This window comes from Apium graveolens, chromosome 4 (assembly GCF_009905375.1).
Source record: "Apium graveolens cultivar Ventura chromosome 4, ASM990537v1, whole genome shotgun sequence".
NCBI lineage: Eukaryota > Viridiplantae > Streptophyta > Magnoliopsida > Apiales > Apiaceae > Apium > Apium graveolens.
Genome location: NC_133650.1, coordinates 79437224 through 79449733, shown reverse-complemented (window position 1 = coordinate 79449733; position 12510 = coordinate 79437224). Strand labels below are relative to the sequence as shown.

Sequence of the window (12510 nt, the reverse complement as noted above, 5' to 3'; positions counted from 1 at the left end):
TCCAAGAAAGAAAGAATTAGCTAGAAGAACAAAAAAGAAACTGGATATTGTTGACAAAGGATTGGAAGATCAATTTCCTAAGGTACCCACACCAGCTACAACTCAAGCATCAAAGCCCTTTGTGGTATTTGAAGATATAAGGGTGGTGGATCCCTACAGGAATATTCATGGTGAACCTATTGTGCCCAAGGATGAGCCAATAGAGTGGGATAAAATACCAATTCCTGACTTTAATTTACCATCCTTAGCAAGCCAAAAAGGACAAAGTCAAGGGCAGTCAAGAAAGTGAAGCTGTCACCTCTCAAATCCAAATCAGTAGTTAAAGTTCAACCCAAAGTTAACAGGGGAGACTACTTGTACTTGTGTGACATCAAGGAATTTTCTGATCTAAACCTCTATCTGAATGAACTAGATGAAGTGAGGGGAATTGATGCATAAAGAAACTAACCTGAAAGGTTAGTGTTCAAGTACAAAGGAGGAAAGGAGATTGTGTGGCCACTTCACGGGATTCTTTAAGAAAGTCAAGCTGTACTGATTAAAGTTTATTCATTCTTCAAGAAGAACTTTGGGTTCAATGTAACTGCAAGAAGACTAGTATTGAAGAAGATTGAAGAACTAAGGAGTATTAGAGCTAAAGATGCACTTCCAAAGACTCTAATCATCCCATACACAGGGAGAAGAGTGCATCTAAGGCCCTACTGGCTGATGGAGTTCATAGATGACAAAGGTGTGATAAGATTCTTCAGGTTAGAAGACCAATTGAATATCTCTAGCAATGAGACTCTCTTGGAAATGCAAGAAAAGCTAGATCTCTCAGAATCTGATGAACTGGAATTCCATAGGCAGCTCCAAAATCAAATTGATGAAAATAACATGAAGCTTGAAAGAAGATCCAGACCTCCAAGAAACTACAAAAATCTGCTCAGGCTAGAGGAGCATCTTGAAATGACTGTGAGCCAAACTTTGTACATTTTGATTAATTGAAGCACTTTTCAGTATTATTTGTTTATCTTTAAAGCTGTATGTTTAGGATGTTTTGTTATCATCAAGTATCTCTTAATTTATGGCTACAATTCCAGTAGACACGAATTGGGGGAGATTGTTGTGCATATATTGTGTACTTGATGATTTCATAAACAAAACATCTAAGTAGATTTTACTTAGTGAAATAATGTAGCACTCGACGGATCAGAATTATAGTCCCAACGGATAACTCATTATAGTCCCGACGGATGTTAACTAATTATCCATCGAGTGAGTAGCTTATGTAATAATAAGTCTGTAGCACAGTTCTGTATACATCTTTGTATAGATTATGTAGTAGCCTATAAGTCATGTTGACTTTAACTAGATATGCAGAATACGTTGATTAATTGTATATAAATAATGTCTTGTAATTCTGCATAAGTGAAATAAAGTCAAGTGCCAAAATAGCTACCGATGGATGATTAACAAAGCCATCGACGGATGATCAAATGACTATCAACGGATGCCTAATATAGCAGTCGACGGATGATCAATGAAGCCATCAACGGATGTTCAGAAAGTCGACGGATGATCATATATCCAACGGATATTCATAAAGTCCAACGGATGATCATATAAAGAATTCAAACAGCAGTTGAACAGTGAATACTGAGCACAGCCGTCGAGATGTATACAAATCTACTGTGGAAGCCCATTAACTGGGTAATAGGGGATGAAAAGTAGCAAAGCTTAAGACTGATAGTTTTTATGTTTATTTAGTCTTTTTGACTTTGTAATCTTGGTAATATATAAACCAAGAACGTAGCAAATAAAAGAAGATAACTGAGATACAAAAAGAGAGAAATCTTTGTAAGCAAAATCCTTAGCATTTCCCTGTATTCTCAGTAGTTCGATTTATAAGCAGCTGTGAGCATTCTTACACACAGAGTCCTCTCGATATATTATATATATCTCTGGTGGAATTGTTTGAATCCACCAGAAAGTTTTTAAAGACTCTTGTTTTTAATTACTTATGTTTTGATTCAATTAAGTTTCTATTCCGCATTGTGCTAATCAAAACATTTATATCTATATTCGAGTTGAACATTTTTATTTCGAGAAAAAGGTTCAAGAATTCCATTCAACCCCCCTTCTGTGATTCTTGCTATATTGTTAAGGGACTAACAAGGTTGTTGCCAATAAGAACAAAGAGCTTGTGGAGCTTAAGGATGATATTTCTGCTAAGGATACTTCCTTCTCCGGGTTGAACAAGCATATGAACGATATGACAACCCGAGCTGAGAATGCTGAAAAAGATTCTGGGGAGTTAGGATCTAAATTGGCTGAGCTCCACAAGCAGCTGGTGGAGGTGAAGCCGGAGGCCGAGATTATAGAGGCTTATAAGAAATTTGTGAAGTATAATAGGGCTATTGCCAGCGCTGGTGCCCCGGAGGTTGCCCGTTGTGGGTTGTTGCTGAAAGGCATATTAAGACTGATCCGGAGGCTGACTTTGGGAGCTTTTGCCAGGAGTTTATAAAGGCCAAGCAGAACATTGAAGCAGGTTTCAGTGAGCCAGAACCCTTTGACGGCCTGTGCCCGAGAATGCTCCAAATTCATAATTTGATATTTGTAACCTTGAACTATTCTTAGTCATTTTCTTGTAAACTTAATACTGTAGCTCTGCAGTTTTTAATACTCTTTGTCTGGGTTCTCTTGGTCGGGACTTGGCCAGTAGCTTCTCTTCTTCTAGCTGCATTACTTTCTGAATCTTGAGCTCAAGCTTTGCTTCTTCTTCCTTTATGAGTTGTTCTCTCATCTCTTCCAACCTCTTCTGCTTGGATGCTTCTATCTCTTTCTTATTACTTTGATCTTTCTAATTCTTCTTCCCATTAGCTCCGATTCGGTCAAAGACAAATCTCCGGGATTGCTGGGAGTACTCGGACTCTTCCGGTTCCTCCTCTTGTTCGGGTTTCTCCTGGGCCCGGGATTGCTCTTTCTTATATAGCCGGATTGCTTCAGCTAGTTCATTACTGGTTAGGTTGACCATGGCTCCTCAGCGACTGCAACATTGGAGTACTTGTATTGGTTTAGCTGAATAAGGTTCCTGGCCTCCCGGGGTGTTATTACCCTCTCCATAACAGGGGTATGTGTCAATGGTTGCTCCTGGAGGGTGTCTCGGTCGACCCTGGGGTCCTGTGCCTGGGAGTGGTCCTGATCCTGGACCTGGGTACTTGCAAAGGGTCTCCTAACAGTATTCTTTCCTACTCTTGCCATTATTTGAAATGTATCAACAACAACTGACCAAGATTTCAAGTTAACAATATCGATCTAAGGTTGCTTTTTAAAAATATCAAAAACTATCCAGAACAACAACAAACAACTTTCCGGGGCTGGTTAACAATATCATAGAATAAGTGTAGAAGGGTCTTGGGACAAAAAGGCAATATGCAAATAAAAGCAAACTTCAAGTTCTAAAACGATCAAGACTATATATAGCACACACGAGCGTGGCTTAAATCAATAAAACATAGCTCATACAAACGTGGCCTAAAATAACGAGTACACATAAACGTGGATTAAATAAACAACATTTATACTTATGAGAGCTAGGTTGCTTGGGTTCTTACAAGTTAAATAAATGGACTTTTTAGAGAGTTTGCTGGTGAAAGTGAATTCAGGGGCACCGAGACCCAAGGATAGAGAACCCTATCCTTCTAGCGCCAAATGATAACTCCGGTGTGCGGGGCTACTCATTCGACGCCGCACCTGGATCCTTGTAGCGGTTGCGGTGTAGCTGTTATGGGGTTTCTGTAAAACAACACCAGAAGGGGGGTTTGAGTCCCGCGGCGCCTCCGGTGTGAGAGTAAGAACTCGTTGTGGGGAAGATGAAGATAGAAGATATATAGGATTGCAAGGTGGCTGTGTGTGTATATGACTGTGTATGAGAATGATCAACCCCAAAACCTCTCTTCCTTGGGCTATTTATAGCCTAAGTATAGGTTTTAAGGGTTGGTACCTTTGAATCGTAGTTATTGGTTCTGGGAGCGGAGGACACCTGGCGGGGGTGGATGTCTTACACGTGTCTGGATGGGAATGACTGAGGAATATTCTAAGAATTCTCTGACACGTGTCATGGTTATTCTCATGATTGATCAATGACAATTGTCTCTATCACGCGTTTGGACATGTGCCTCACATGTTACATGTTGGGGCTGTGAAGGATTAGGCCACAGAAAACCGCCAGTCTGGGTAAAGGGCGAGCGGGATTGTATGGTGTCCGGAGTCCGGACCCAGTTCTTCTAGGAGTCATATGTATTGTCAATTATGTTATGCCTGTTGTTTATTATCAAATAATACATCCGATTCCTAAAAATACATGTGTGGTAATATTTAAAAACCATATTTTATTACATTAATGTTACTTCATACAAATTTTTATAATTTAAATTTAATTATAAAGTTATTTAATTTATCATTCCCGAAATCTGTAGTGTAATAATTGATGATAAATAGTATATTGAAATAAAGTGCATCAGTGCATAATCAAATTTTCCCTAATTTATCAAATTAAAGTGTACGTTTGTCAACGTTGAAAGTAGGGATAATTACCCTTAATATCATAATTTAAGGGTAAAATGACGAAAATCTCACAGACATTAAAATTTGGCCTTTTCGAAAATTAAAAAAATGCATTTTTTATATAAATTTCAAAAACGCAATTATACTTTGAATTTTTATTAATTTAAAAATTTCCTTAAAATACAAATCTGAAAACATATGTTTACGATGCGTTAATTTCATAAACGGCATTTATAAATACTTATATTGTGATTAGCCGCATAAAAAAATATGTGCATAATAGATTCATCTCCAAGGCCGAATAAGAAAAATAATATTTTTTTTATAAAAAATGATAAACACATGAGATACTAAGGATTAAGAATCATTCGGGTAAATTATGAAATTTGAGACCATATTTTGTTAAACAGTGAGATTTAGGCCATTGTTCAAAGTAGGCCCGGAGCGGCCCAGCCCAAATAAAATACTGGACTTGCGATAGAAGTAGACGAAGTGATATAAAGAGACAGCAAGCAGCAGCCCAAGAAGTGGTCGTCAGCTATTCCAATCATTTGGGGTTTGCAATTTCAATCGCTGTTTGCTCTCTCTCTCTCTCCTAATCACATTTTTACACTGCTCCCATGGCTGCCAATCGATGGCTCAGGCCTGAGGTTCGTCCACTATCTTCCCCCCCCCCTCTCTCTCTCTCTGCAAGTCGTAAGTAAATAATAGATCTAAATATCTGATTAATTGATGCGTACAGGTATATCCATTGTTTGCTGCTGTGGGTGTTGCCGTGGGGATTTGTGGTATGCAGTTGATTCGTAACATTTCTGGCAATCCTGAAGTCAGGTTTTGTACTCTCTCCCCCCACTCTTTTATCCACTTGTCTGTGTATTTATCCCTCTTTATTTCATTTCTAATGATAACACTTAATTATATTTCGATTCATTTTCAAATTCATTAGTGGAATCCGGAACTATAATTTTCGACTAATCGACTTATAAATCTTTTAAAATGTGTGAATTTTGGAATACGATGAGGAGATACAATTTCTGTGTTCAGTAGTATCTCCTTTCAATATCTCACATCAATGGAATTCTCTGCACGATGCGGGCACGGAAATTAAGAAACTGATTTTAATAATTTTCTTTTGTTCATTTATATTAGTTTTAAGAAGATGATTTAGATTAGTATTCTCTTATTCAGGATTTCGCAATTTACATGGTCATGTAAGTTTAGGATTTCTCTCTAGACAATTGTATTCTGTAACTCTAGTCCTCCTACATTACTTTGGCTACTACACATTTCATCCATATTTGATCGCCTTCTGGATCAAACTAATTTCTATATGAATTAGTACCAAGTGGAGTCCACTATAATTCAAAACTTTGTATGCAAAAGATGAACCAGTTATATAAAAAATATATTTAATGTAGGATTTACTACATAGTTCCGTTCCCAGTCGTTGTCATCTTACTCACAGACATATATGTAGATGTCTCCCCGTATTATGTATGTGTACCTAGACGAAGGTTGTGCATTGTTTTGGATACACGGTGTACACCAATTAGTCGGATATTTGCTTTCCTTGCAATTCTCGGCTAAAGAATGTATTAGCCTTTTTTATTTTGGTTCGTGAAAGACATTCTAAGTTGAAACTTGTGAGTTTATGGAGTCAAAATTGTCCTCTATATAAATGCCTCTGCACGTGCTAGATATTCATCTCTAACATAGCTACTATTGCAGACTGTAAAATTCCTTTCTAGTAAGTAAATCAGCTGGTTACTGACTTACCATATAACTTTAAGGGTAGACAATCTATTAATTCTCATTTGAAATCCTTTCAAGTAATTTTAATTTTAATTTTAATTAAAATTAGTTCTACTTTGTTCTAATGTCTACCTCATTTGCCAAGAACAATTTAATTTAAGATAGAATTACCTAACACACTGTGATATACTGCTTTACTCGTGTATACAAGTAGCTTTTACTACATTTTGAAGTCTAAATACTAAAAGAATTGAGCTTTATACACATTTTTTGTCTTTTGAACCAAAAGTTTACATTCTCATATTGTAAGTTAGATTGTAAAAGTGCTAATATTTAGGTGATACTGACACACATTCTCTTTGTTCTTTTAATATAAGGGTGACCAAGGAAAACCGGGCTGCAGGAGTGCTGGATAACTTCGCTGAAGGGGAAAAGTACTCACAACATGTCCTTAGAAAGTATGTCCGAAACAAGTCCCCCGAGATCATGCCATCTATCAACGGCTTCTTTGCTAAACCTGACATAGAATGATGGGGGATATGAATTATTGACATGGTCTTTTGATTGATAAAAAGAACTATTCATTGTGATATTTGAATTCAAACCTTTTTATTCGGCCCATATTCAAACAATGGTTGGGTGATTGTGGAAAGCTTGAATAAAGTACATGAAGTATTTCTAGACTTGTTAAACTACTTTTTTTAGGTGATGAAAGCTATGTTTTTTGTATTGGTAATGTCGTTTCTTGAGATGTTAATTTTCTCTTGATTAAGATAATTAATATTAGGGAAAATGAATTTTTTCGTCACCCAACTTATTGTGTGTTTAGAAACTTAGCACTGAACTATATTTTTTTTTTGTTTTGCTCACTAATATTAGGTTCGGATTTGATTATCTTTTATTTTGTCAATTTTCAATAGTATTATTAAAATATAGTGATAACTAATACAAAAAGTGTCATATGTGTCTTATAAGAAAGCTTATATGTGTCTGAGTTTGCTAGATGCATATGGAGGAGTCGTATAATGTCTGAATTATATACGTATGTTATAGGAATGACACATATTGTTTTAAACATCTGGTCAGAACAAATATATATACATTATAAACAGACATATAAAATTAATTTATTATTTTTTAGGTGGGGTACTAACCTCAAAACCAAAATTATTAGGGAGAGGCATCGCAATCCGTACTAAAATTATCGGGAAATAAAAAAAAATCAATATAATCAAATTAGCAAACTGATCATTAAGTACTTATAAAAAAATTAAAAAATTACATATCAATATTTTACCAAACGACACTTTCAAAAATCCAATGAAATCACCAATCACAACTCCTTAATGCAATTATTATCGACCAAAAATCAAAACTATAAACTCATCCATTCTAATAGAATTGTGAAACAAGTATATATATAAACACAAAAATATAATAATGTTGTAATAATGTGAATTTGGTATTAAATCAAACAACTCTCACAAAATATTTATCTTACAAACATAGTTTTATAACTTATTTTTAAGATTTTTTTTGTATATAAAAATTTAAACGTTAAATCATTATTTAAAAGAAAAAAATTAAAAATAATTCATGAAACTACATCTTTTAGGAGCCTTAAAATGCTTGTCAAACTCTCATCACCAAGGTAAACGTTTTTGGGAACATATGAAGTACTATATATACATATATTGTAATATATAATAGATGATGTCAAAGATTACTGGAGCTAACAATGTCATTAGCATCTATGATCTGAGTAGAAGATTGATTAAAAGTTATTTGCAGTAACCAGTTAAGCTTGGGGCCAACCCTAAGTTAGTTGTATTGTTATCTAAAATTGTATTTTGTACTTATAACACTTAAATTATGTAAAAATGTAAAGGAGCAGACTGAAGTCTTTTTCCTAAAATAGTATCAAACCTAAGGATTCTATCTGGAAGAAGATCAAGAAGATCATGCCTCAGAAGAATTTTGAAGAAGCTTGGAGTTGAATAAATCTGTTTGGAGAAAAATGTTCTACGTCGAGATCTCTACAAGTCACAGATTTAATGTTATAGAGAAGTCATTCGAGAACTCCAGAATGACTTATCGAGAAGTCATTTAAACTCCATAGAGTACCGACAGATAAGCAATATCTACTCGACGAATGAGCTATATATCTACTCGACGGATGAACAACATCTACTCGACGGATGAACAACATCTACTCGACCAATTAACAATATCTACTCAACGGATAAGCTATATATCTACTCGATGGATGAGCTATATATCTACTAAACGGATAAGCAATATTCATCGGGAGTAGAGAAGTCAGGAAAGCTACTCGACAACTCAAAAAGATATCGACAAGTCATTCTTTCACTAGATAACTCAGAGTTATCGACAAGTCTATATCCATTCGAGAACTCAGAGATATCTACAAGTCAAGTGAAGTTATGAAGACTAGAGATCTCGATGAGCTGAAGACCTCTACAAGCCAAACTCATTATGGAGTATTAGAGATCTCGATAAGCCTTTGAACTTATCGAGATATCAAGTGTTCAAATGAATGAAACTGGAGATCTCGAAGTACAGTCTCAAAGTACAGAATTGCAGATCAGTTTAATATCCAAGATAAACAATCAACAAACAATCCAATAGTTGGATTGACAAGTCTACAAAAAGCAGCTTGAAGTGTGTGCAAGATCAATGACAAAGATTAACTGACAGAGGAAGATTAAAGTAAAAACGGGATACTAAAGATATGATAAGCCAGAAATGGAAGATTTGCTTTTCTATAAATAGAAATGACAAGTGACAGTTTAGAAAAGCTAATAACATGTTTATTATCCACTGTGTAAACTAGCAGTTAACTGAGCTATAAAGTTAACACTGGTCCTCTAGTTAGAAGTAACAATTTAGATCAAAAATTCTTGTAACACTCTCGAGAAGAAGCTGAGCTCTTTAACTTCGAAGAGCTTAGAAATTTTGTAGCAAAGCATCTTAATTTTTAATATAAAAATTAAGTGAGTTTTGAAGATCTGTGTTTTTTATTTTGTGCAAGTTTAATTTCTGCATGTACACTCTTCTATACAAGATTTAATTTAATTTGTTCAACCATTATCTTTCAAGAAAAGCCTAAAATCAGAAAAAACACATTCACCCCCCCTCTGTGTGTGATTCATTACCTAACAGATATAGATATATATCAAATCATTAAAATATTACAGACTATCACTATATTTTAATAATGTTACCAAAAATTGGCATAATACTAATAATCAAATCCGAACCTAACATTAATGACTAAAAACAAATGCGAACCTAACATTAGTGAGTAAAAGAAAAAAAATAATAGTTGAATGATAAGTTACTAAAAACACGATAAGTTAGGTGACGAAAAAATCTATTTTCCCTTAATATTAATATGCATTTGGTATATAATAAGCTTTAATACCTTATTATGCGATGTTAGTTCCTCTGCTTTCAAATATACTTAATATGTATTTTAATTGTGTAAAATATTTTTTATTTTGATTCCCAACCATCTGCACCGGGTTGGACAGAATTGAAGTGGAATCTTAAATGTCTCTAATATAGTATAAATAGTACTCCCTCAGTCCCTTCCAATTGTTTACAATTCTGAGGAAGTGTCTGGCATGCATTTTAAGGTTCATAAAAATTATAGTTATGTAACTTATTTTTACAATTTTTTTTTCCGAATAAAAGTTGAATGTTTTAATTTTAATTCAGAAAAATAAAATTGTAAAAAACTTTTAGAGAACTATACTTTATATGCACCTTAAAATACGTGTCGGACACTCTCTAAAAAATGTAAACAATTGAAAGGGACGGAGGGAATATTTGTCACTTGTTAAATTTTGTGTATATTTACTTGAGAAGCTGAACATTAATGAGATAAAATCAATAGCAGGATTCATGAAACACTAAAAGAAGGAAAAAAAGTTTGATGTTGAATTAACGCAGATATACACCCTCAGAAATTAGTTGGCGCATAAAGAAAATACATCCTTTTTTGTAACCGTGAGCTGACATGAGAGGCACAGAATCTCTGTTGAACAGCTCGAGTTAATTACAACGGAGATGCATCGAGGTGCTCGTTGCATTTGCTTCTTTTTACAACTTCAAGAAGCCATGACTTCTAAGCGCCAGCATAATGAGCAAAAAGATCACTTGAACCTGTACATGATTAACCACGTTACCTCTCATTCACTTATTTACTGAACACTTGTATACAACTTCAACTTCAAGGCCATGTAGATTATAGTCATTTAAATTATCTTTCTCATGTTTGTTTTATTGAAGTAGATAATATGACTATAATCCCCTCAAATACTTGGTAGGAGAAAGTATTGTTTTATTCCCTCTTATAAGTCTTTTTTAAAGGATTATAATCCCCTCGTTATAATCCCATGTGAAACAAACATGGAATTGGATATTTAAAGGACTATATTTCAATTCCAAAGATCATCCCTCCAAACAAATATAGAATAAAATTTTAAAAAATTATAATTCAATCCTACACTTAATTCTTCCAAACAAACATATGATATGATTATTTAATGTATAAGATTAATTTTGAGGGCATTAGTTATCCCTGGATTATTATTCAGGGAATAGAATCCTAAGAAACAAACATGATCAAGTGTGCATCCGTTGCTACATCTAGGCGACAATGTACCAATACAAGTGTATGTGACAAATGAACTTGTGCTGATACTTCAATATTACAACACAATAATCTACAGTTGTAAGCGTAAAGGGACCAAACGTGAAACCCTTAGACATCAGCCCTTGGTGCTGCTTCATAAAGTTCACTTCTCACCATTTCTGATAACTCCAATCCTTCCCCGGGGTCCTCTCCTCGTGTATCCGGACTCAGCTTCCATTTATGCAGAAATGTAGGTGTTTGAAGTTTAACTATGGGTAGGGTTCCTGCAAAACAGATGCGGAGGGGGTGGCGTCCTCGCGACACCTCCGGTGTGAGAATAAGATAGGGTTTTGGAGAAAAAGGGCGTGATAGGAATTATGCAGGTATAAGAGTGGCGTGTGTATATCTATGTAGGTGAATAGAATAAGTGACCCCCAAAACACCTTTTTCCTAGTCTTTTATAGGCTTCTCATTAGGGTTTATGGGTTTGTACCTTAAATCTGGACCATTGGAGTGTGCTGGATTGTGGAATGCGTGGATGTCTGTGATGGGCCAACGCGTCCCTAGATCTGGACCGTTGGAAGGTTCCAGATCCGGGCAACCTGGACGGAGATGATGTTGCCACGTGTCCGGGTACCTTTTCTCTATTGTCATCTGGGCCCTGGGCTCTTTTTATTGGGCTTATATAAAACATGTTCTATCATTTGTCTCCCACTCCCCTATACGGGTTTCCTGGGTAAGTTTTGTTTCTTAGGTTGTATTTAGAAGAAAAACTAGGGTTTTTCTTTGATTTGTAGCCTTCTATCGTCGGGGTCTAATGAATATAAGATTTCGGGGTTGACTTAATTAGTCTTTTTGATTTGTATTCAAGGTTGGGTTTCTTGAATTTACTTGGGAGATAAACTAGGGGGTTTCTTTGATTTGTAGCCCCCTATCGTCGGGGTAATGAATATAAGATTCCGGGGTTGACTTGGTTAGTCTTTTTGATTTGTATTCAAGATTGGGTTCCTTGAATTACTTGGAACTAAAACTAGGAGTTTTTCTTTGATTTGTAGCCCCTAACACCGGGGTCTAATGAATATAAGATTATGGGGTTGACTTGCTTATTTTTTTGGTTTGAATTCAAAGTTTTAGGATAAGGATGGATGGATGGATAAGGACGGGGTTTCCTTGATTTGACTGGACTCTGAAAAGTTTTGGCGGATTATCGAGGGTGTCAGGAATCTGTTGAAATTCGAATAGGTTTTATATATATGTATTTATGTATATGTATATTTGTGTGTATTATTTTCCAACTCCCCCCCCCCTTTTATTTCTAAAAAGACACGCCGGGTCATAATTACCGTGGGGTAATTAGTAATAGTGACAGCAGGACAATAACTGCTGTAGCAGTTATATTCTCGAGATGAATGAGAAGTGGCCACGTGGCCACGTTGTCTGCCCCCTAAACAACTTGCTAACCTTAGGAAGAACAATCTGGATAGACCTGAATTCATAAGTGATATAGAGTCCAGATCTTCTTCTTCTTCTTCTTCAAGTGAGTCCACAGAGAT

The 12510-nt window shown here is 35.4% G+C and overlaps 1 protein-coding gene across 1 annotated transcript; it reads left to right on the top strand.

The window, feature by feature from the left end:
- Nucleotides 1-5036: 5036 nt before the first annotated feature.
- LOC141718098 (uncharacterized) lies at nucleotides 5037-6989 on the top strand. The gene is made up of 3 exons (XM_074520462.1): nucleotides 5037-5195; nucleotides 5288-5376; nucleotides 6675-6989. The coding sequence occupies exons 1-3, from the start codon at nucleotides 5166-5168 to the stop codon at nucleotides 6826-6828; spliced, it is 273 nt and encodes a 90-aa protein (XP_074376563.1). The 5' UTR covers nucleotides 5037-5165; the 3' UTR covers nucleotides 6829-6989.
- Nucleotides 6990-12510: the final 5521 nt, after the last annotated feature.

Excerpts from the sequence above, each read along its gene's own strand:
- LOC141718098 (XM_074520462.1), top strand. The coding sequence starts at position 5,166 with ATGGCTGCCAATCGATGGCTCAGGCCTGAG. Across the intron at positions 5,196-5,287 it reads ATCGATGGCTCAGGCCTGAG|GTATATCCATTGTTTGCTGC; the intron begins GTTCGTCCACTA and ends TGATGCGTACAG. Across the intron at positions 5,377-6,674 it reads TCTGGCAATCCTGAAGTCAG|GGTGACCAAGGAAAACCGGG; the intron begins GTTTTGTACTCT and ends TTTTAATATAAG.